The 26,448-nt window shown below is 45.2% G+C and overlaps 1 protein-coding gene across 1 annotated transcript in view; it reads right to left on the reverse strand.

Moving 5' to 3' along the window:
- Positions 1-17,579: 17,579 nt before the first annotated feature.
- Positions 17,580-26,448, reverse strand: part of LOC127583868 (A-kinase anchor protein 13-like) — a 407,302-nt gene continuing 398,433 nt past the window's right edge. Inside the window, 2 exon segments of the mRNA XM_052040262.1 lie at positions 17,580-22,948; positions 24,771-25,104. Coding sequence (XP_051896222.1) covers positions 22,845-22,948; positions 24,771-25,104 — 438 coding nt within the window. The 3' untranslated portion in view covers positions 17,580-22,844.

Consider the following 26,448-nt stretch of genomic DNA (forward strand, 5'->3'; position numbering starts at 1 on the left):
GATAAATTTCCTCTGCCCTCTCTCCATTGCAACCACATCCTTCCTACAGTGTGGTGGCCAGAACTACAGATAATATTCCAAGTGCAGTCTAACCAGTGTTTTGCAAAGTTGCAACACATAATCCCAGCTTTTATATTCTGTGAAGACAAGCATGCCATGTGCCTTCTTCACCATCCTATCTACCTGTGTGGCCACTTTCAGGGAACTATGGACGAACCCCAAGGTCTATCTTTTCATCAACATTTCTGAGCACCCTACCACTTACCGTGCATATCCTACCCCTTTTTGAATTCACAAAATGCATCACCTCAGCCTTGTCAAGCTTAGATTCCATCTGCCAATGCTCCGACAAACTTTCCATCTGATCTACATCCCGCTGTAGCCTTCGACAATCTCCCTTGCTCAGCACTTCAGTGCCCTTCATAAAATTACTAATCATACATCCTATGTTCATATTCAAGTTGTTAACATATATCTCAAACAACAAGGGTCCCACCACCGATCCCTGCGGTACACCACTGCTCATGGACTTCCAATCAGAAAAGCATCCTTCCACCACTACCCTCTGCCTGCTATCATCAAGCCAATTTTGGATCCAGTTAGCCAGCTTGCCTCAGATCCCTTGCACCTTAAACTCTGGATCAACCTTTGATGCAGGATCTTGTCAAAAGCCTTTCTAAAATCCATGTAGACAACATCTGTTTCCCTGCCTTCTTCAATCTCCTTGGTTACCTCCTCAAAAAAACTCCCATCAGATCTCCCCTGCACAAAAAGATCTCTCCTATGCACTCTATATCCAAGAGCTTCCCTCGATCCCAGTCACCTATACACGCCACTTGTTTCCTTCTTTTCCCTGATCAAACCTTCCATATCCTTTGTCATCATGGTTCCCTAATCTTGCCATCTTTGCCTTTCACCCTTACAGGAACACGCTGGCCCTAATGTTGCCCACCACTCTGCCAAATCAGTTAAAGCCTTCCTGAGTAGCACAAACAAACCTCCCTGTAAGGATATTGGTCCCACTTCAGTTTAGGTGCAACCTGCTTTTCTTGTACAGACTCCACATACCCCAGAAGCAATCCCTATGATCCAAGTACCAGCTCTTTAGCCATGGGTGCGTATGTCCTATTCTCCTATTTCTACCCTCACTAGCACATGGCACAGGGAGTAATCTTGATATTATGACCCCAGAGGTCATAGTTTTTAACCTAACTCCCGAAACTCACTTTGCAGGATCTCATCCCTCTTTCTACCTACATTGTTAGTACCGATGTGTACTACAACCTCTGGCTGTTCTCCCTCCCCATTCAGTATGTTCTGTACCCGATCTGAGGCATCCCTGACCCTGGCACCATGGAGGCAACATACCATTCTGGAGTCTTGCTGTCACCAACAGAAGTACCCATCTGATCCCCTCATTAATTAACCCCTCACCACTACAGCTCACCTAGATGTCCCTCCACTGCTGTACATCAAAGCCAACCATTGGTGCCACACACTTGGCTGCTGCTTTCCTCTGATAGACCATCTACCCCCAAGAGGTATGCCTGTTTGAGAGGGGAATGACCACAGGAGACTGCTGTACTACCTGCCTGCATTTACTGCCCTTCTTTTGGTCACCCATCTTCTTTCTGTACCTGCACCGTGACCACTCACCAAATGTACTATCTGCAACATTGCCCACATCCTGGATGCTCCATAGCGAGTCCAATCACTGCTCCATGTGGTCTAACAGCAGCTGCAGCTGATGGGAAACACTTCCAATGTCCTTGGTGACTATTGGAGAGCATACCATTGCCTTGCCTTCCATATCCTTTAACCCCAGTCCCTCCCACCAAGAAAGAGGAAAAAAACCCTACCTGGTCACTACTCACCCTCGTCCCTGAAGCATGACACTCACCAAAGCCCACACTTTGACCTCACTGTCTCTCTCAAAATAAAGGAGCTCAGATATCTTGGGAGATGAAACAGTTGCAGCTAGTGGCAGAGATAGGGAAGGGCAAGTCCAATGAAGCAACTGAAAACAAGGATGAAGATTTTAAAATCAAGCTATTATTTAACCAGGAGCCAGTGTTGGTTAGCAAGCACAGGTGAACTTGGTAAACGCAATTTGAATTTGAAGAAAGTTGTTCACAAAGAATAGATCAAAGGAGCTGCTCTGGTGTGTCAACCTAGAGGGGACAAAAATACAAACTGCTGGAAGGAACTTAGCGGGTCAGACAGCATCTGTGGAGGCAAAGGGATGGTCGGCCTTAGGCTGAAATCCCGCATAAGGGCAAAAGGTTGGATAAGGGTTTTAACCTGAAGCTGGGACAGTCAGGCAATGTTATGGAAGGTGAAATATGATTACATGGATGAGGCTCAAATCTCAGCTGGGAGTCGAATTCAACACAAAGTCTGGTTCCGATTCAGACAGTGACCAATGCGAGGGATGGCTGGTCGTGGGTGGGGGTGGAGAAACCTGCCGTCAGGACGGAAGGTGATGGCCTTCCCAATATCTAGTTGGAGGAAATGAAGAACTTAAGAATGAAGAAAATCCTTTGACACTTTAAGCTCTGTCTCAAATAGCATACAATATCTGAATGGACCGAGCCATTCAATGTCTCAACAAAGATTCTCCTTGCTCACATAAAATAAGTTAAGCAAAGATGTATATTGTCCTTCGTTGTGGGATTCTAGGCTTTGTTTTTGTATCCTCTGGCTTTGGTCTTGGGCTGCTTATCTCAACTGTCTTGTGTTTCCTGCTTTGATTTTGTATCCCTGAGTTCTTGGTCTTTGATTCTCTGGCCTTCATTATTGGACTCCAGTTCCCTTGCTTTAATGAGCTGCCGGTCACATTACCCTGTATATGGCTTACTGACCCGAAGTTTGATTTAAGAGTCCTCAGATTCTGACACTGAATCTCCCAAAACCAGATTTGATTTTCTAAGCCCTGATAGTTTAAACTCTGAGTTTCTGAAGCCAAACTCTACATCTCAGCATTTGGTCAAAAATAATAATTAAAGCTTTGGTCTCTCAGCTTTTCATGAAGTGTGTCCTTTGAAGATGGTAATAGCACCTTGGCTACATCTTTCTGCAAGAGATTTGAAAGGCTCCCAATCTTGGCAGAACATCAGAGCTCAGAAACAAAACTAGAAAGCCGGCACTGTTCAGAGTGGGAAGTTTGCCAATGGAATTTGTGCCAATAAAATGCACTTAAAGAGTGATTATAAATACCAGAAATAAGCAGTGCAAAGCCAAGCACTTTGATGTACTCTTGTTGGGTTTAAGGTCTGACCTGTGGTGTGCAAGAGCTTTAACTTTAGTCTTGGTAGCACTATGAGGGAAATCCTGAAGAGAGGAAAGAGACTTCTTAATCCTGTGGTGTGGTATTTTTCACTATTAGCAACCATCATTTGGACAGTGCTTAAAATTCAGCACTGTGGGAGCGTTGGTTAGTTGGAGTTACATTCACTGGAAAACACTGGGACTAGATTTGTCTGTTCAGGTAATTTTTCAAACCCTCAGATCAACATTCAAGGAAGAGCAAGAAGTTTACTGATGTTCAGGCCAATATTTCTCCCCAAGTATCATCATCCAAAAATAGACTGATGGGCCATTCACTTTATTGCTTTATGTGCAACACTCTTTCTGTGTGAATTCCATTTTAATCCTTTGCTGGATAATGCCAAGGAGATCATGAGTAGGGTGGTAAGTGAGGGAATTTCAGCCTCGTCAAGGCACCACATCTGCGATATGCAACAGAATTTCTTCAACCTACTGCAGAAGTGTCAGTATGTGAACTGACAGTTGATTCACAGTTCTTACCAAACAGAATGTACTTTCCATCCTACAGGATGTGCTATAACAAGGAAATATTCTAAAAAAATAAAAAATAGTGACAATAAACAGATTCAAGAATATGTGTTTAAGTAACAAAGTATGTCCCACTGTTGTAAAACTATTGAGTGGACCTGTTGTACAATAAGATGGACTCTTGACCTCACAATCTACCTCGTCATGGCCTTGCACCTTATTGTCTGACTGCACTGCACTTTCTCTGTAATTGTAACGCAATATTCTGCATTCTGTTATTGTCTTCCCTTTGTACTACTTCAATGTACTGATGTGATGAAATGATCTGTATGGATGGCATGCAAAACAAAGTTTTTCACTGTACCTCAGTACATGTGACAATAGAACATAAAACAGTACAGCACAATAGGGCCCTTCGGTCCACGATGTTGTGCCGACCTATATAAACCTTATCCACATTCTATCTATCCCCCCTCTCTACTTCACCTCCCATAACCCTCTATTTTTCTTTCATCCATGTACCTAACTAAGAGTCTCTCAAATGACCCTACTGTATCAGCCCCTAACACCACCCCCGGCAATGCATTCCAGGCACCCATCTCTCTCCATGTAAAATACCTACCTCTGACATTCTCCCTGAACTTTCCTCCATGCATTTTAAATGGGTGACCTCTGGTATTGGCCATTACCACCCTGGGGAAAAGATGCTGGCTGTCCACTCTGTCTATGCTTCTCATAATCTTATATACCTCTATCAAGTTTCCTCTCATCCTTCGTCTCTCCAAGGAGAAAAGTCCTAACTTGCTCAGCCTCTCCTCATAAGAGATGTTCTACAATACAGGCAGCATTCTTGTAAACGCACCTTCAAAACTTCCAAATCCTTCCTATAATGTGGCGATCAGAACTGAACACAATATTCCAGATGTGGTCGAACCAGGGTCTTATAGAGCTGCAACATTACCTCTCTGTTCTGGAACCCAATCCTACGGTTAATCAAGGCCAGCACACCATATACCTTCTTAACCAGCCTATCAACTTGGGCAGCAACTTTGAGGGATCTATGTACTAGAACCTCAAGGTCTCTCTGTTCCTCCACACTGCTAAGAATCCTGTCATTAACCACGTACTCTGCCTTCAAGTTAGATCTTCCGAAGTGTATCACTTCACACCTCTCCGGATTGAACTCTAACAATAATAAAATCAATTACCAATTAATAAGACCAAGTTAGACAAATGATGTTAATCAATGGCTACTTGAATGGATTCAAAACAATGAGCTTGGATAATCACAGGACCTGGTGGTTATTGATCCAAACTACCAATACCTTGTCAGTCTAATAGAGTACGGACAAGGATCAGCTGCGCAAAGATTTATTTTGGTGGCATTGAGTAGGAAATACCACTAATTAATCACCAGAGTGAAATTTACTTTGAGAGACCACAGTTGTGGAAAGTAGCTGGAGGAGGCCAATTTTCAAAAACAGGATTGGTGCGCCTGTATTGAGGCAGAAAAGATGTTTCTACCCTGTAAATAACCTGCGTCCACCCGATATTGAAAATGGGTCTCTGAAATAGAAAATACTCTGAGCCATTATTATAATAATACAACCCAAGCATGATAATAAACTCAAATGTAAAGGAAATATTTGCTTGGAGGCTTGTTTGTCAGCCACACATTAAGGATTTTGCTGATGCCAATAGTTCTAAGTAGTTTTTTTCTGGTGTTAAGAAGGACTGTATGATGGTGAAATATATCTTAAGGCTTGAAAGGAAAGAGAACAGATTACTGAAGAAATGATTGCTTTCTTCAAAGGCCCAAGGACATGTTTCAACATGTAGGAGTTGGCACAGTTTTACGATCACCCTGTCAATGGAATGAAAGCTATTCTTTGCAATTCAGCACCAACTCAGTCTCAGCGACTTTCATTTATGGAGTGTCCTTAATGCAGGGGGATGGCACTGAACCACATAGGGAGCCTTTAAGGACAATCAAAAGCTTCGTCATAGCGTGGTCATTTCTAAAGTGTGCCTTGGAGGGACAGAGAGGTGGAGAGGTTCATGGAAGCAGTTCTGAAGCACAGAGCCATGGCAGATGAAGGCAAAGGCAAGGTCAAAGCTGAGTTTATTATCATATGCACAAGTCCATGTGTGCACAAGTGCAATGAAAAACTTAACTTGCAGCAGCATCACAGGCACAGAACATCAGATACACAACGTTCACAAGAAAAAACATAAATTAAACATAAATTTACACAAATTTTACAAGAGCACATTTAGAACAGAAAAGAAAAAGTCCACTGTGGTGCAAAGTGGTCATAGTGTTGCCATACTAAGGGAGTGATTAGGGTTGTGCCGGTTGGTTCAAGAACTGAATGGTTGAAGGGAAGTTGCTGTTCTTGAGCCTGGTGGTGTGGGACTTCAGGCTTCTGTACCTCCTGCCCTGATGGGGGGGATCTTTGATGAAAGACGTTGCCTATGGCTATGGCTGCCACTGAAGGAGTGATTAACGTCAAGGATGATTATGAGGGGAAAATTGGAGGACCACAGTAATCTAGGAAGAGGCAGAGTGTACGCAGCAGGAGTGCACCACCTCCCGCACTATCTACTCACCTGCCCCATCGAGTACCCCCTGCCCCATCTGTGACAGGATCTGTTACTGCCACACTGTCCACCTCAGGACTAGGGCGAAAGCAAGCCATCCTCAATCCCAAGGGGCCGCCTAAGAGAGGGGGAGAGACAGGAGTGCTGCAAGAAGGAAGAGGGAATGAGACATTGGAGGGATTTGCAAACAAGCCAATTAAAAAAAAATCAATGTTGACATCAGCCACTGGGACCAGTAGCTTTAGCTGCTCTTGTTTATATCTGGGGATCTTCTATAAAGACACGCTCTTGCAGAATGACTGAATTGGTAAAAGAGCCACACAGAGCAGGAAGTTTATAAGATAAGATATTTATTTATCAGTCACATGTACATCGAAACACACAGTGAAATGCATCCTTTTGCATTACTGAGAATGTGCTGGGGGCAGCCCACAAGTGTCACCACGCTTCCGGTGCCAACATAGCATGCCCACAACTTCCTAACCTGTATGTCTTTGGAATATGGGAGGAAATCAAAGCACCTGGAGGAAACCCACGCAGACACAAAGGGAAGAATGTACAAACTCCTTACAGACAGTGGCTGGAATTGAACTCCGGTCGCTGGCGCTGTAATAGCATTACGCCAACCGCTACACTACCGTACCGCTCAGTTTGATCTGAGATCTGTCGGCTGATTTCCGCTGGAACAGTATTTCATGAACTACGGCTGCTCACAATGTCCTGGACTGCCAGGAGTGGGGGTATCCAGCTCCAGGTCTCTGAGCCACAATGGAAAGCACTTGTGGAAGTGGACATTGAGGGTAGAACTGATTTGGTTGTGATATCTCCCACGGGCTACCTTGGAAAAGCCTGTCACACTCTAGGCAGGTGTGGAAGGAAATAGAATCATAAAGCAGTTTCAGACTTGCTTGAACAAATTAGTGATTGTGGCTCTATTTCCTCTGATGAGCTACCATTGACTCCGTCTACACTTCCCGCTGCCTCGGGAAAGCAGCTAACATAATAAAGGACCCCCCCCACCCCGGTTATTCTCTCTTCTCCTCTCTCCCGTCAGGCAGAAGATGCAAAAGCCTGAGAGCATTAACCACCAAACTCAAGGATGGCTTCTATCCCACTATTATCAGACTCCTACACTGTCATATGCTAAAAGATGCACTCTTGATCACCCAGTCTACCTTCGTCACAGCCCTTGCACTTTGCCTGCCTGCACTGCACTTTCTCCGTAACTGCATCACTATATTCTGCAATCTTTTTCTTTTTACTACCTCAATGTAATAATTACGTATGGCATGATCTGACTGGATGGCATGCAAAACAAATGTTTTCCACCGTATCTTGGTACATGTGACAATAATAAACCAATACTGTCCAACACTGAAGAGATGAAGACACAAGAGACTTCAGGTGATGGAATCTGGAGGAAAGATCAATCTGCTGGAGGAACTCAGTGGGTCTGTGGGGGAAAAGGTATTGTTGATGTTTCAGGATTCATGCAAGGTCTTGACCACAGACTTTGACAATTCCTTTCCCCCTACAGATGGTGCTTGACCCACTGAGTTCCTTCAACAGTTTGTTTTTTACCGGAGAGATGAAAAACAGTTGTAGACTAGGTAGAGCCATTTTTATTTCAAAAATAAACTTTATTCATAATAAAAAATGTATACATAGGGAGAAAATAGTGCAAAATACAAAGCCTTCACATTCACAGATATTACGTTCAGTAGTGTAAAACTTAAAGAGAAAAAAAAAACACACAAAACCACACAAACGTGGCTCCCTGAGGTGATTCCCCCTTTCATTGTTCGAGGGGCTTCCCCACCCAACTCTGCCCCTCCATGTGTGGTAGCGGAAGGAGCCCAGACTGTGGACCTTCCCCACAGAGCCTTTGCATTGGCTGCACCGAGCTTCGGTGCATCCCTCAGCACAGACTCCTGCAGCCTGGAATGTGTCAGTCGGCAGCATTCCCCTATGGACATCTCGCTGTGCTGGGAGACCAACAAGTTTCGGGCAGACCAAAGGGCATCTTTCACCGAGTTGATGATCTTCCAGCAGCACTTGATATCTGCCTCGGCGTGTTTCCCCGGGAACAGCCTGGAGATCAGAGAGTCTTCTGTCACGCAGCTGCTGGGGATGAACCGGGACACAGACCCTCGCATCCGTCTCCACACCCTCTTTGCAAATCCACAGTCTCCAAAGAGGTGGGTGACCGTCTCCTCCCCCTACCCCTCCCCCCCCACCACAGCCTTCCCGAGGGCAGCGTGCATTGGGGGTGATGCTCTGTGGGAGTGGATGGGCCCGGACCTGCTGGAAGTGTATAACGCTGTGCTTCTGGCTGGCAGAATGTCAGACTCCATGAGGAAGGGCATCATTACCCTCATCAACAAGCAGAAGGGAGAGAAGGAAGACACCAGGAATTGGAGACCCATTTCACTATTGAATGTGGGCTAAAAGATCCTGTCCTAGGCCATTGCCAACCAGATCAAGTCTGCTCTGAGACAGGTGATCCGCCCAGAACAAACCCGTGCTGTACCTGACAGGAAAATCTATGACATTCTTGCGCTGCTCAGAGATACCATCACCTATGTGCAGGACAGAAAGGTGGATGCCTGCCTGGTCAGCCTGGACCAGGAGAAGGCTTTCGACAGGATATCACACATGTACATGTTAGACGTGCTCTCCAAAACAGGTTTTGGAGAGAGAACCAGAAATTAAATCCAACTGCTCTACACAGATATTCATAGTGCAGTCCAAATCAATGGGTGGGAGTCAGATAGTTTCCCCTTCAAGTATGGAATCAGGCAGGGTTGTCCACTCTCCCCTGTCTTGTTTGTTTGCTGCATTGAACCCTTTGCCGAATCCATCAGGAAGGATGAGAGTACAAGGCGGGTGACGATACCAGGCAGTGGAGGCACACAAGTCAAAATCTTCCTGTTCATGGATGATGTCACCATCTTCTGCTCAGACCCATGGTCAGTTCGTAGATTGATCAGCATCTGTGACCAGTTCGAGTTGGTCATCAGGGCTGCTGTCTTGGCACAGGTGTGGCCTGTTCCCGCTCCTCAGCCTCAGTAATCACCCGGGACGTCTTCCAGTTTATCTGGGGGTCCAAGATGGAGTATGTCCAATGGGTCACGCTGCACAAGTCCCCTGAGAATGGGGGCAAAAGTGTACCCAACGTTGCCCTCATCCTAATGACCCTCTTTGTGTGTGGACCCAAAGTACGTGGGCACCAAGAGTCACTACATACTAAGGTTCTACCAGTCCCTGGTGCTGTGGAAGACAGGCCTGGTCCTTTTACTGCGCAATGCACCAGTCAGCTGGACGTTGCCACACTACCTGTCCTTTGTGGAAGAGTTCCTCCAAGCAAACACCTTTGACCACAAGTCCGTCAAACAGTGGTCAGCGCGGAATGTACTGCAGACACTGCGGGTTAGGGACACTCTGGATTCTGTGGGTTTGTTCCCTGAGCAAACGATCCAAACCATATGGCAGAATGCCTCATTGCAGAGTGAATGACCAAACCTCCAGAACTGCTGGTCCAACTAGTCCCTGTGAAAGACACAGGTACGTGAAAACACAATACACTTGAGAGAGAATAATTTACATGGCTACAGGAATATCCTGGGACAAGGTGGCTGATATAATTGTTTAGTAGTAGCTGGCAAAATTCAATGGGCCGAAACAAGTTTACAATTTTAGATATGCATTAACAGACACACACCCATGCATACAAATTCATACATGCAGGCATACAGATAGCTACATGCATGGCATTCCCACAAATAGACACACAGAAAAACAAAAGACACAGGGAGATGAGTTCCCACCCAGGGATTTAATCTACAAAGAGCTAATCAAAGTTGATTTTGTTTTTATTCATTCAGTGTTTTATGTGAATTCACAGAACGAGAAGAGTTCAGAGTAACAAATTATTCACAAACACTTGAAATTGTGCTGACACTGGGAAACGTACCTCACATGTTAATTTGGCCCCAGTGTCCTTGCACAGTTACACAGGTTGTGCGAGTGGCTGAGAGACTGGATTATGTTCTCAATCCAGCCTGACTGATTGGATAAAAGTCCCCATTGTCTGCTGAAAATGAAGTGATTTTAAGATTACTCCCTCACCAAATGTCAATCTCATTCAGCTGGGCCATAAGATGGCTGGGAGGGGAGGGAAGGGGAGGGAAGGGGAGGGAAGGGCAGTGGCGGATATTTGTTTCTTAGTTAACATGCAAACTAAAGAGAGGGAAAACAACAGAATGATTTGTCTTGCTCAGTGAGCTCTTGTCTGGGATTGAACAGGACCCACCAATATTTATGGCCAGTTCTGAATTCACAATCATCTGAGCACATCACTTGATTATTTCTCTCAATAAGATCAGCCAGAGCCAGCTCAACTCTTCAGTCAGTTGTGGCTTAGCTGGCAGCACACTTACCTCCAAATCAGAAGGTTGTTGGTTCAAGTCCCCCTCCAGAGACTTTGGCATAAAATCTAGACCAGTCCTTAAGTTCAGGTGTTAGAACATAAGAAATAGGAACGAGTAGGCCATTCAGCCCCTCGAATCTGCTTCACCATTCATCAAGATTATGAGTGATCTTCTACCCCAGTACCATTTTCCTGCTTCGTCTTCACATGTTGTGATTCCTTTAATATCCAGAAATCTGTGTCTGTTCTGAATCAGCTCAATGACTGAGTCACTACAGACCTCTGGAGTAGAGATTCACTGCCCTCCGAGTGAAGAAAAGTCTCCTCATCTCAGTCCTAAATGGCCCACCTCGTTTTCTGAGACTGTAACCCTAGTCCTCAACTCCTCAGCCAGGAGGATCATCTTCCCCGCATCCGCCTTGTTGAGACCTATAAGAGTTCACTAAGTTTCAATGAGATCTTCTTTTGGTCTTCTAAACTCTGGAAAATACAACAGAATGGTAGAATCTACTCAGTTGCTCTTAGAACCATAGAAGACTACAGCACAGAAAACAGGCTATTCGGCCCTTCTAGTCTGTGCCGAAACTTTATTCCACTAGTCCCACTGACTTGCACCCAGTCCATAACCCTCCAGACCTCTCCCGTCCATGTATCAATCCAATTTATTCTTAAAACAAGAGTGAGCCTGCATTTACCACGTCAGATGGCAGCTCATTCCACACTCCCACCACTGTCTGAGTGAAGAAGTTCCCCCTAAATCTTTCCCCTTTCACCCTAAAGCCATGTCCTCTCATACTTATCTCTCCTAATCTAGGTGGAAAGAGCCGATTCACATTTACTATGTCTATACCCCTCGTAATTTTGTAAACCTCTATCAAATCTCCCCTCATTCTTCTGTGCTCTTCACATGACAAACTCACTATCTCTAGAACCAGTGAATCTTTGCTGCACTTGCTGAATATATCCTTTCTTCGGTAAGGAAACTTAAGCTGTATGGAGTCCTCCAGATGCCCTGTACAATAGCAGAGAAGCTTCCTTATTCCTTTATCTGCTTCTGCATTACCAGAGGTACCACAGGTAGTTCCCCCTGATGCTTCTTATCTGTCTGGCTCTGAACCCTTCCAAGGGACATAAAGACAGTCAATGCTCCAAGCAATACAACCCAGAACTCTTATTAAAAAGCTAATGCTACAACAATATAGGATCAACAATATATCCTCCCAGGAAGCAGGGGCTTTGGAGAGGGCGCAGAAGAGGTTCACCGGGATGCTGCCTGGATTAGAGTATCAGCTATAAGGAGTGGCTGGATTGTTTTTTCTGGAGCAACACACAAAATGCTGGAGGAACTCAGCAGGTCAGGTAGCGTCCATGGAGGGAAATAAACAGTCGACATTTCGGGTCGAGACCCTTCATCAGGACTGGAGTGTTGGAGGCTGAAGGGAGACTTGATAGAGGTTTAAAAATTATGAGAGGTGCAGATAGGATAGGCAGTCATAATCTTTCTCCCAGGGTGGAAATGTCAAATATGGGAACACATAGCTTTAAGGTGAGAGGGGGAAAGTTTATAGGAGATGCACGGGGTAAGTTTTGTTTTACACGGAGAGCAACGTGTGCCTGGAACGTGCTACCAGGGGTGCTGTGGAAGATGACTTGGTGGCATTTAAGAACTGTTTAGACAGGCACATGAACATACGGGGAATGGCAGGATATGGATCATGTGTAGGCAGATAGGTTTAGTTTAATTTGGCATCATGTTCGGCACAGACAATGTGGGCCGAAGGGCCTGTTCTTGTGCTGTACTGGAGACCTGATGAGCTGTGCAGAAAGTCATTTTCTTCCCCCCCCCCCCCCACTCTTTCTCACATTCCTATCAGGACAGATCAGACCTGTCAGCAGCACTTTGCAAGTTGCCCAGGTTTACTCTGTCCACTTGCTTTTCATGATACAGAAGGATCATGCCCATGACGGCTCCCTCGGTGACAGTTCCTTCCATGCCCAGTGCATTCATTACCAAGCCAGGCAGCCCAACCCAATTAGTCCTGTGTCAGTAATTTTCACTGTGGGGGTTGTTTTGATGGGGAAGAGCTCAGGGTGTATCAGCGCCTTGAAAAGTTCCTCCTCGAATGAATTCCACACAGCCAGACAGTGGAGAAAAATGAAAGCCTAAATTTTGTCCTTGAGTTAATCCTGTTTGTGAAAGAAAATGACTTTCTGCACAGCTATCTTCAATTCATTGTCTTTTTTTATTTAAAAAGGTTTAGAGGGATATGTGCCAAACACAGGCAAACGGGACTTGTTTAGATGGGGCCCTTGGTCGGCATAAACAAGTTGGGCAGAAGGGTCTGTTTCCCTGCTGTTTATGACTATAAATAGTGTTGCTTCCAAAAGGTCCCATGCTGGGTAAGGATTTGGTCGTCGTTAGTCAGTTAATCAGGAGTTAAACACACGTCAGCTGAAGTTGGCTGCCCGCAGGACCTTACTGAGGGAACACTGCACTGTGTTAAGGGCAGGCTGAACTGAGGGATCAATCCTCTTTATACCCCAATTACATCCTGATATCAGCTGACGATCAACAGCACAGTTCTCCCCACTCTCCCCCTCTGTGGCCGTGATCTGTTCACAACACGATGTCACCCCCCTAAGACCAGCCTTTGGCCACTGGACTACGAGAAAACATCATCAACGCCAGGACCGGATCTTCCCACAGAAAAACCAGGCTGCTTTCAAACTAAAGCGATTACAATGGTTCCTGTTTGTTGATCTGTTTTGTTCTTTTGCCTTTTTGTGAAATGACCCCACAAACAAGTTCACCTGCTGATGCTGCTCATGTTCTGCGTCCAATGAGTTGCCAGCAACTGGAGCCTTTAATTCCTCGCGTCAACAGACAGGTCACAAGTCGGTGGGAGATTAGTTATCGAACAGTCAGCACACGAAGCTTCCACTGTTGGTGACAAAGCGAAAACGAAATAAAAGAGGCAGAGGCCAGCCAGCAGCCAGGAACGGGGATTACAGACAAACTCTGGTCTTGGACTCCTTCCTGCTCAGCTTCACTCACCTCCAACCTCTAGAGAGCTGTGACGGGCAAGGAAGGAGGGAAGGAATCTGTTACAGGGTCCTTCAGACAAAATGCCCGGAACACAGGCTTTTTCCAACCACCGGCCTGGATTGTTGGAGGAACAAATGCAAACTCTCTCGGCTATGGAGTCACAGAGAGATACAGCACAGAAACAGGCCCTTCGGTCCGTGCCGACCATCAACCAGCCAATGGCACCAATCCTACACTAATCCCATGTTTATTCTCCCCACATTCTCGTCAACTCCCCCCAAATTCTACCCCTCACCCACGCACAGGGGGTAACTGGTCAATTAACTTACCAACCCGCACGTCACTGGGATGTGGGAGGAATCCAGAACTCCCAGAGGAGACCCACGCGGTCACAGGGAGAACGTGCAAACTCCACACAGACAGCGCCCGAGGCCAGGATTGAACCCAGGTCTCTGGGGCTACCAGTTCTTGGGATCTGCTGGATTACATCATTATCAGAACACAGAACAAGGGCATCCATCCATGTTGCTCCTGCTGTGACAGGTGCTGATGATTGTTGGACCAACACCAGCCAACCTGGTCGGTCAACAGGATGCTCTGGTTTCCTCTCACATCCTAAAGATGTTTGAGTTGTTAGGTTAAGTGGCCACTGTAAGTTACACCTGATGTAAGAGAGTGGCAGGAGAATTGGGGAGTTGATGACCGGCATGGGGGAGAGAATAGGTTACAGCGAAGTGGGGAATAGGACTGATAGGAGCCTGCACAGACTCAATGGGTGGAATAGCCTCCTGCATCACAATAAAATATGAAGAAGTCCCACAAGGAAAGTTCTACTCAGTCAGCAGCTCACAACCAACATGATGACTTCCTGCTAACAGGAGCCAGAGAATGTTTACAGTGTTTGAAATGCCCTGACATCCACCATAAATAGACCCTTGGATTAGGCTCACATCATCTCTCCTGTGTTTGATTTGGCGAGAATAATCAGAAGATCCAGGACCTGATAATCATAAGAGAGGTACAGGAGACTGCATGTGCTAGAATCTAGAGCAAAAGACAAATTCCTTGAGGAGCTCAGCAGGTCGGGCAGCATCTGTGGAGGCAGAGGGATGGCCGACGTTTCAGGTTGAGATCCTGCATCAGAAATACAAGATGTTCTTGAACTGGAACTACCACCGGAGGAACAAACAGAGACCTACAGGCACCCGAAGGCCAGTGTCCAAACAATTAACACTTACAGTGACACCCTGAAAATTGCAGATCACCTTCAATAACTTGGCAGCCGCCTCTGGACACTGAACACCAGAAATGAAATCCGTAAGGTGGACACCAATAACAAAAGCCACACCATCTTCAGTGCACCAGCATTGGAGAGATACCATCAATGCCATCGCCGCAACATCTTCCCAACTGATGAACAAGATAGACCAGCCAATGTCGTCCTCTCCCAGGCCAACATTCCCAGCATGCTCTGCTGGGTAGGCCACATTGTCCATGTCTGATGACACACTCCTGAAATAGGAACTCTATTCCGAGCTCCACCGTGACAAGAGATTATCAGGAGGGCAGGGAAAAGCTTCAAGGATATTCTCAAAGCCTCCTTGAAAATAATGCAATGTCCTCACTGACTGATGACCATCCGGACTGTGACCATTCAAAATGGAGGAGAACCAGCAAAGGCAGTGAGAACCTCGAGTCACCACAAGAGGCCAAGTGTGCACAGGGGAGGGAACACGCAACATCCTAAACCCACCAGCTCCCTTAGTCATAGAGCTGCACAGCACAGAAAGAGGCCCTTTGGCCCAACTGGTCCATGCCAACCAAGATTCTCATCTAAGTTAGTCCCATATCCCTCTAAACCTTTCGTATCCATGTACCTGTCCAAGTGCCTTTTAAATGTTGTTAACAACATGTTGTACTTCTGGCAGAAATCACAGCTCCTCCATCGAACTATGCAAAACCCTGAGAAGGGACTGGAGACGACACCAAGGAAGATGGTCCCCTGAAAAAATGGCACTCTTCCTGGAATACATCAATCTTCACTGGTGTTCCCAATAAGAGGTGGCACACTCTGTGGCCAAACTGACCACGACTGGAGCTGCCAGCTGCTCTCTACTGTGATCACAGGAAGAGAACCATTGGTCACCTTCTTCCACCCTGCCATGAGCCCCATGTTGGTCAACAGCAGTCCCTTATCTGATATCAACGGACAAGTCCATCCAGTTCAGTTGAGGGTGAGCGACAAACCTGTGATCTTACTCTACAGGCAGAGAGGGAGGTGACTACTCACTTACTGGGCCCCAAACACCCACAGTGATTTTGCAGGTGTCCAGTCCCTCACTTCAGTGATATTCAGGGATCACGGCCTGTCCACTTGAGGTACAAGGAGGCACAGATTCCTCGATGTCCAAAGGCAATGCTTTACTTAATCTCCAAAAGCACAGCCTGAGGAAGGTCCCTCAATTCAGCAAGATGTAGTAAGGTTGTTTCACAGTGACAGTTTTAAGGCAGTCTCTTATCACTGTGGAATCTTCACTGCAAAGAGTGGGGGGGAAGAGGAGGGAGGGAGAGGAGGGAGGGGGAAGAAGATGGAGGGAGGGAGAGGGGGAGAGGGAGGGGGGAAGGGGGAAGAAGGAATGGAAAAAGGAGGGGTGACAGAAGAGTGGAGGGGACGGGAAGGGGGATGAGAGGGAATGCTTTCCACAATCTTCAGTTAGTGTTCCTTTGACCGTGAGTGAAAAACGCAGATCAAAGTTGCGCCCTTTTGCAGCAATTTTTGTCGTTAGCAGCGAGGTGTGCATCGTGCATCTTGATAACGTCAGCACCACATGCAAACTGTGGAACTGACAACGAGGCGAATCTTATCCAAAATTATCTGGTTCCATTTCAAAAGGAATGGGACCAGCTCTGGGAATGACCACAGTTGCATTGAGACACACACACACACACACACACACTTCAATATTCATGTGGCCTTCACTGATTTAAAAACAGGGCACAGGTGAGTCTAGTTTCAGGCAATAATTCCAAACTGCACAGTGCTGGGGCTTGGTGGGAGAGACACAATGGTTCAGAAAGTTTGAACTGGGACTCTGAGTTGAAGTGAGCATGATGGTAATTAGGACATGAACATAAAAGCTATTAAAGGAAAACAAAACTGCATTTATATAGCGCCTTTCACACCCCTTTCCAAATGTCCCAAGGGACGTCCGACCAATTAAGTTCTTTTGGAATGCAGACCCTGTTGGAAATCGATAAACCAGGGCAAGAAGTCAATGATAGAAAACGTTAGAAATACTCAAGAGGTGAAGCGACATCTGTGGAGAGAGGTGCAGAGTTAATGTGTCAGGTTGAAGACCTTCCTTCAGAACCTTTCATCTAATGAAAGATTATTTACCAAAAATATTACCCGTTTCCCTCTCTACAACCACTGCATGACCTGTTCAGTTTTTCCAGATTCTCAGAATATTACAGTTTTTTGCTTTTCAATAAGAAATCAAAGCACTTATCAACCAAACGACAGTGAAGCAGCTCAAATACTTCAAGCCGCTGGCTATAACAGATCCTTGTTGAACACCTTGGCCGTGTACACAGGATGCAGACTCTGCTGCAGGTATAGCTCCTCACTGCCACCTGGTGGCAAATGTTGGCTCTGGTCCCAGGGACAGACTAAAGAATAAATCAGAAAGAAAGATTCTGTCAAGTAAATCTGTGGTGTAAATGTTTATTGTAGGGCAAATTAGATGTTGCCTTAATGATCTAAAACAGGAAAACCAGTGATAAATAAAAGTATAATTACAAAAAAAACACATTTCAGCATGTGACTGCTTTCATACAGTTTTCATTATTTTTACATTACGTCATAGATAAAATAATTAGGTTTTCACTTTTATATTTTTTTTACACAGAGAATCAAGAAAAAATACACTGTGTACCTCAGTAGAAGTTAATCCTCAGGAACCTTGTTTTTTTTTGTAAGCAGAGAGGTATATAAAATGCTTGAGAAAGATCCTGAGCACTCCACAATTCAGTTAGTGCATATACATTTTCAGTACAAGGCAGCTGTGTCTGAATTAACCCATTCGAACGGCATAGGAAATAGGGACCAGTGTGGGGTTTCAGGATGTTGGAATCAAAGCAATTTGGTAAGATTTCTGTGACTCCAGGCCTCTGTCGGGGTGGTGAGTCCAGGTTGTTTCAGGGAGTTCCCATGGAATGTTTACGTTTAGTAGCCCTTTAGAAATTGGGTTGTGCTGAAAGAATAAGTGGAGGTGGGGAGGAGGGACAGCTGGTATGCGTTTACCAAGTTTACAGTACATCGAGAGAGGCATTAAACACTCATTCTAAAACACTTGCCAAATCACCTATAATTGAGTGAATTCCTTTGCTAAACCCACAGAAACAGGTACTCGTCTAAAAAAACAAAAATTTTCAAAACTGATAAATTATGCATATTTAGTCTAAAAATAGCATCTCATCACAAATGTGCTGGTAAATTGCTGCCTGTGCTATTTTATTCACACAAACTCAGAACAGATTAACCCCATTAAACTAATGATGGATTTATCAGTCTCAGATTTGGAGTGGTCAGTAGCAAACTCTTTCCTATAATCTATTCTCCTCACATTCCCATTAACTCTCTACAGGTTCTACCACTCACCTTATGCACTAGGGTAATCCATAGTGGCTAATTAACTCTCACATCCCAAAGGCCTGTGCCTTTGGGACCCGAGAGCAAACCTAACAGTGGACAGAGTTTAGAAACAGCCAGGTTCACTCTGATAACCTACTGGTTCAAAATATGAAGCTTAAAAAGTGGAAAATTAACCCCTATTGTGGTTCAATGTTCAGTGGGGGAGAGGGTAGTTTGAATAGGCACCACCTTAAGACAGACTGTATCCATAGTAACCATTTCCAAATAAAAACTTTGCCCATTAACTAAACGTGCCGATCCTGGTGGAATTAGTTATCTTGTTCATTGGATATTTCAAACATGGTTTAAAAAGAACGTTGAAAACTTAAGTGTGGCGGGGACTTGGCCAGCAGCTGTTGAAATAAGGCTCATCTACAGATCTGTCATTGAAGCAGAAAGTTGCCTGTACCAAAAACTCCCATGCATTTAAATCCAGAAAAGTATCTACCACGCAAGTCTCTGGGGTACACCCTCCCCCTCCCCCCAATGCTGTGCATCTTTGAATGTTAGTCCTTGCCTTGAAATTTCTTTTGGTTAATGTGTTTAAGCAAAAGCCCAGCACCAACTCCTTCCAGCAGTCAGGTGCTTCACCTGAGTGGTTTTCCTTGTCTATAAAGGGAGGTGCACTTTCTGTTGGTTACACCTGTGCTTACGGCCATGCAGTCTCTATTCCAGTAGCAAGTGGGTGAACTGTGCACGACTTCACTGGGTTAAACAGCAATGTCCCTCAGTTGGGACATTTCCTCCTTCCCTACTAACCTTTCATTTGGGTGAATAATTTATACAAAGTGCAATATTCACGTGCATTCCCTTACCACACCCAATTCTTTCCCCCTATTTATTGTCCCCGTAATCAACTCCCACCTTCCCAGCAACTCCCCCCAGATTTACCACTCAATCTGCACACTTGGGGCAATTCACAACGACCACCTTGCCTACCCACCTGATTGTCTTTGTGACTAGAGGAAGCTGGAACAAACTCAGACAGCCACAGGCAGAACGTGCTAACATCAGACAGCGCCAGAGGTCAGGATTGAATCCCAGGTTGCTGGAGCTGTGAGACAGCGGGTCTACTAGCTGCCGAATGATCCAACACTAACCTGAGCCATTCAGCTGATTAGGTAGAACAAAGCATTGATTAACACTGATACTCGCATATCTTTTCCCCTGTGCTGCAATTTTTAAAAGAATTAGTTTTTAGCAAAATGAAAAGGTTTTTATCTGCACTGACTGATTGGAAGTAGAAAGGCCTTAGCAGGTTAGGCTGAAGAGTCAGGCAAGTGGGGGTAGGCTTCCTGCTCCTTAGATGAGATTCCCTTTATGGATGAATGCTCCCACACCAACCCAGGTTTGGAGAAGAAAGAATCCATGGAAACTGTGCCCCAGCACAAGTTACTATCAGGAGAGGAGAGGGGAGAAAGTGTTATCAGAAGTACCACGTTGGAATCCTTTTTGGAATGGAACCAACAAAGATTTGGTAGGAATGGGTTTCTGAGCAACTTAGTTGCATTGAAATTTCCGGAGTAGTCTGGGGAATGGGAGTTCACACAAGTTTTTCATCCCAAAGGCAAGATCAATTTGCAAGTTGGATCTCTCTCTCTCTCTCCAAATACACTGACCACTGCAATAACTCAAATCAAAACAGACACAAAAATTGGGGAGAAAAATCCTATATATTTTTAAAAAATAAAATTTCTGAAATCTTTAGCAGCACCTCTTGAGATTATAAAATGGAAAGTTTACCACAGGATCTGGTAAAACCATTAATTCGCGCTCAGTGGTTGTACTCTCTCGACGTACAGACTGTTTGGTAAAATGCATCCCTCTGTCCCATTCATACGGGGGACAAAACCAAAACTGAAATGGCATTGCACATTAAAACTCAACTGAAATATTTCCCTGACATTTGCTTTCGAGAAACAACAATAATTAAAAAAAACACATTGTGGAATTGGAATTGTTCTCCGGTTAAAGAAATAAAAAAAGCTTCCCACAGTGTATGCATATTTTAAAAAACAATTTTTTCCTTTAAAGTGCTTCTTGGCATCAAACCATACTAAGGAGATGATATCCTTCACACTAGCCCTGTGGTGAGGGATGACCACATATTAACAGCAACCCATTGACCTTTATTGGTTCTAAGGGTTAAGGAGCCAAGGCTGGGAATTGGTGTCAAGAAACAAATTCACCATGAGTTCATTCAATCCAATTGAGGAGCTGAATGGTCTATTGTTGTGTCTATTTACACATCTCAAAAGATACATCCAATTCTTAAACAATCCATGTGAGAAGTTATTTGGGGCTCCACGGGAACTGGTCAATCCCCTCTATGCTTTTACTCACTCTGTTGCTATTTTGGATCTGGCCATGTCCTTTATCCGTTGCTATGGTTCCTCCCAGTAAGGCGGAGATACGAGAGCAAAAGCAAAATTGGGTGATTCTGGTCCCTCTACAACTAAACAGTGCAAATTCTCCGCTCCCACTGCCCCCCTCCCCCTCCCCATCCACACCTCCCCTTGTCCAACTTAACCCACACACAAGCACAACAGAGTACTCTAGAAACTGTCCAGTGCTCCTGAATGAGGTGTCTTTGAAAATGTGACGGTGATCAGTGGTTACAGTGAGCTGTTCGCTCTATGTGCCCAGAGAATGCATTCCACAGAACTAACAAGGTACCTGCGCAAGCCATAAGGATGCACAGGTACAACTATGCAATGAGCAAAGCTTTCTGGCAAAGTTTCCCCTGTGGTACCTATTTGCCCCAAATCAGTTGCCAATAATATCTGTGAATGAGATTCCCAATTTAGTGCCAAGTCACAGGCAGTTTTATACTCTGCATTCGATGGAGCACATTCCACACAGGACCCTATAAAGTGGACAAGACATCTTGACCCCCATCAGTCCAGGTTAGATTTAAACCCAGGCTCCTGAGAAGACCAGTGCCTGACACACTGTACCCGAGTCGACCCACCCCTCCAATTATAAGCAGTCCAGACAAAAGATGATGCTGTGCATTTTCGGAATTGAGATGATCCAAACAAAGGTAATTAAAATATCCCAATCAGCATTCTAATAAAATGGATATAAAAGTAGAGGAAATCAAGTATAAACCTTTACGGACATTTCTCACCCTTGCAGCTGTACAATTTTTGCTTTTTAAAAACATTATACATTCAGGAGTTAATTTTACACTGATATTTGACGTTGATTCTTCCCCTAAAAAATTTAAATATTAACATTTTGGAAAAGGAAGAATACAAACCTCAGAACCATTCTCTCCCACAAAAGGGGGAAATTTTCCATTTTATATACATTTATAATCTGATGGTGCATTGGAGATTATTCCACAAACAAGCTATTTAGCTGGTACATCCCTCTCTAGCCTTGCAGTTTGACCTATTTTAGCCACTGGTTTGTCTGGTCATGGTCAAATAATTTTGATGAGTACCAGGAACCCTATACCAATCCCCAAAGTTGATAGCTGAAGCGCCACTGAGCGGGGAAGTGGGGTGTTGTCTCTGGATTATCAGCCAATTGCTTAATTGGTATTAGAACCGTTCCAATCTGAGACATTGCCATTCCTTTCAGGATGTGACAGGAGAGAGTACTTTGAGACTCTGGTGGTGAAACATCTTTCACTAGGGGTGAATGATCACAGCTGGCTCTGTCCACCAAGTTTATTGAATGAAATTTCTGCGATTTTTGTTTACTGTGGATCATACTTAAACCACTCAAGTGTCGTACTCTAAATTTAGCTCCCTGGATTTGAGCCACAGTCCCTTAAACCTCGAACACAAGGTGTTGTCTCCTGACACAGCTTAGTGTGCATAGCAATGCCTTCGTTTGTAACAGTTCCAACATTCTGTGTGAGAACTCAACAGAATGGAAAACAGTAACGACCAATTCACTTCACCCACTCATTTAATCTCCAACTACATCCAACAGCAGTTGGAATATTAAATCTTTGCTCAACGACTTCCGATCAAGTTTCCTTGAAGCCCTGGGTCGGTGTTTTCCCAATCGATTCTTTTGTTACGCAAATAGAGAGTTTAATGCACCAACTAAATATACTTGTTGGTTCTGCCTGCACTTTCAGCGATACCTTCACCAACTAGAAGTGGAGGAAGCCACAGCTGGGTACACAGACCAAGCTGCACCAACTGAAGACACCCGCACAGGAGGATTTCAGCAGTCCCGCCTCCTCCCCCCCTCCCTTCCCGCTGCCTCTCCCACACCCGTGCTCCCATCCTGTCTCCACCATGTCTCTAATGCAGAGAAGCTCAACAGTAGAAGACCTCCTCGTTCCCCAGCAGCTCAGTTGCAGGGCGCTTTGTATCCGAGCTTGCCTGATGGAACTTCGGGTTGCCTGTTGCTGGGAGGACATCTGAGGGAAAACAGAAGAACATGGAGATGACACTTTAATCAGTGGATCCTGCAAAAGTAACGACAGAGAAACCAGAATGCAAAGCGGTATTGGTAATGAACCATAGAACACTACAGCACAGAAAACAGGCCATTCAACCCTTCTAGTCTGTGCCGAAACGGTATTCCGCTAGTCCCACTGACCTGCACCCAGTCCATAACCCTCCAGACCTCTCCCGTCCATGTATCTATCCAATTTATTCTTAAGAGTGAGCCCACATTTACCATGTCAGATGGCAGACCGTTCCACACTCCCACCACTCTCTGTGAAGAAGTTCCCCCTAATGTTCCCCCTAAACCTTTCCCCTTTCACCCTAAAGCCATGTCCTCTCGTACTTATCTCTCCTAATCTAGGTGGAAAGAGCTTACTTGCGTTTACTCTGTCTATACCCCTCATAATTTTGTAAACCTCTATCAAATCTCCCCTCATTCTTCTACGCTCCAAGGAATAAAGTCCTAACCTGTTCAATCTTTCCCTGTAACTCAACTCCTGAAGACCCGGCAACATTCTAGTAAATCTCCTCTGCACTCTTTCAATCTTACTGCTATCCTTACTGAAATGGTTCACAAATGTCCTTCAGGGTATTAATTACCCACTGAATTAACTTAATTAGTTACTTCAGTTGAGGTTCTCCAGATACCTGAGTGAGATTCAGACTCCCATTCCAGATCAACAGTCTGGGCCTCTGGAGACAGAGTCACACAACGCAGAAACAGCCCTTTCAGCCCATGCCTGTGGCAACCATCAAGCACTCATTTACACTAATCCCATTTTATTCTGCACCCCCCACCCTTCCTCAACACCCTGCCCCACCTCCTCAAGGGGCACTTTACAAGGGCCAATTAACCTGCAACCTGCATGTCTTTGGGATGCAGGAGGAAACCTACACAGTCACAGAGAGAACGTGCAAACTCCACACAGGCAGCACAGAGGCCAGGATCGAATCTGGGTCACCAGGACTGTGAGGCAGCAGCTCTACCAGCTGTGCTGCTGTACCACCCAATGTTAGCCCAATAACTTGATCACTCTGCTACTGGACATATAAGGTATATAGGGAAATGTTTCCAAAGGTATTATTTTTCCCAGCCTGTAGTTTGCAGGAATGTCCTCTGACACCTTCCTGAGGACTGGGATCTTCATTCATACCTCTCTCATCAAATCCCTGAAGATCAGAGACTCAAGCAAATCCACAGTATAACTGAAAGCTGCTACCTCGGTAATTGGTGTATTATTGTCACATGTACTGAGATACAGTGACAGATCATTCCACACACAAGTACATCCATACATAAAACAACAACAGAATGCGTTACAGTATCGGTATGCAAGACAAGTTTTTCACTGTACCTCGGTACAAGTGACAATAATAAACCAACACCAATACAGTTACAGAGAAAGTGCAGTGCAGGCAGACTAAGTGAAAGCCTCATGATGAGTTAGATTGAGAGATCAAGAGTCGATCTTTATCGTACAATAGGTACGAGACAAGAGATTCCGTAGATGATGGAATCTGGAGCAACACACACAATGTGCTGGAGGAACTCAGCAGGTCCATTCAAGAGTCTTATAGTAATTCTGAAAGTCAGAGAATTGAGATTTAGATGAGTAGAACAATTATAATAAATGTAATGAACATATCTGCTGAGAAAGAGTCACCACACTCTGGCGCGACCTTGGTCAGCTGCAGTGAACAAGGCAAGAAACAAGAGTTAGTTACAAGATTACAACCCATCGCTGCTGGTCAACAGCTAACCCAGCAACAGGCAGTTTGGGGGTGACATACCTGGGCTGTACTCTGATGGCAGGTTTCCGGACCTGTGCCCTTTGTTCTTACGGTGCTTGGACTTCTTCTCCTTTGGTTTGGCCAGCTTCAGTAACCGGGGAGGGATGGGGTTGTTTATCTGGTTTGTGCTGCTCTGTTGATTGGTGGGCTTCTTGGTGGAGCCCTGTGTGGAGTCTGTCCAGGGGGTGTTGGGGAAGTTCTCTAACGATCCCCTCTTTGTAAGGTGCGTGTCCACAGGTTCCCGGTTTAACGAATTGCAACTGAGGTGTTTCGTTGAGCTTGGTGAGCCCTCGGCTGCAGAGTCTGCTTGTGAAGCAGAGTCTCGATCTGAAGCCTGTGAGCAGAAGGGGAGAGTCATTGAGTTATACAGCGCGGAAACAGGCCCTTCGGCTCAACTAGTCCATGCCAACCAAGATTCCATCTAAGCTAGTCCCATTTGCTCATGTGTGGCCCATATCCCTCTAAACCTTTCCTAGCCATGTCCCTGTCCAAACGTTGTTACTGGATCTGCCTCTACCTCTCCCTCTGACAGCTCGTTCCACATACCCACCACCCTCTGCGTGAAGTAGTTTCCCCTCAGGTTCCTTTTGCATTTCACTTTAAACCTCTGCCCTCTAGTTTTTGGTTCCCTTTCCCTGGGAAAAAGACTGTGCGTTCACCCTGTCTGTGCCCCTCATGATTTTATACACCTCTATATGGTCACCCCTCAGTCTCCTACGCTCCATGGAATAAAGTCCTAGCCTGCCCAACCTCTCCCCATAACTCAGGCCCTCAATTCCTGGCAACATTATTGTAGATCTTCTTTGCAATCCTTCCAGCTTAATGACGCCTTTCCTATAACAGGGTGACTAAAACTGGTGCGGCCTCACAAATGTTTTGTACAACTGCAACACAACGTCCCAACTCCTGTACCCAGTGCCCTTGAGACAAGTTCACCTACCCCGGCCCCCCTCAGTTTCTGCAATCTATTCTCTGGGTGTCCCCTCCTCCACCCCACATCGATTTGGTTTCTTCTGCTCTTTAAACAGAACAAGTCTTGGAAGAAACTGGACTAAGTTTGCTGTTTGTCAGAGTACTGGAATGGACAATTCGGCCCATCATGTCCATACTGACCTTTTCGCCCATTAATCCCATTTGCCTGCATTAGGTCCATATCCTTCTCTGCCTCGTCTACTTAACTGCCTGTCTAAATGTCTCTTAAAGGTAGTGGTTGTGTTTGGTTTCACTAACTCCTCTGGCAGTGCACTGCAGATATCAACCATTCTGTGCTTAAAATAACCCTCAAATCCACTTTAAACCTCCTTCCTTAAACCAGTGCCCTCTTGTTTTTGACGTCCTTACTGTTGGAAAAAGGTTTTGACTATCTACTCTACGTTTCTCATAATTTTATACACCTCTATCAGGTCACCCCTCAGCCTCCTTCACTTCAGGGAAAACAAGCCCAGTCTTACAATAACTGAAGCCCTCCAATCCAGGCAGTAACCTGGTGAATCTCCTCTGCATGCTCTTCAGTGCAACTATGTCCTTTCTATATCTTAGTGTCAGTCTCAGGCTTTGCTGAATCTTGGTGGTCAGTGGTCGTAATCACTTCTTGGTGATCACACCTGCACACTGCAGTATTACCAGTGTTTTGTAAAGTTGCAAGTGAAAGCCTCACACCACCAGCAGCTCATTGGCA

The sequence above is a fragment of the Pristis pectinata genome, chromosome 28, assembly GCF_009764475.1.
Source record: "Pristis pectinata isolate sPriPec2 chromosome 28, sPriPec2.1.pri, whole genome shotgun sequence".
In the NCBI taxonomy this organism is placed as follows: domain Eukaryota; kingdom Metazoa; phylum Chordata; class Chondrichthyes; order Rhinopristiformes; family Pristidae; genus Pristis; species Pristis pectinata.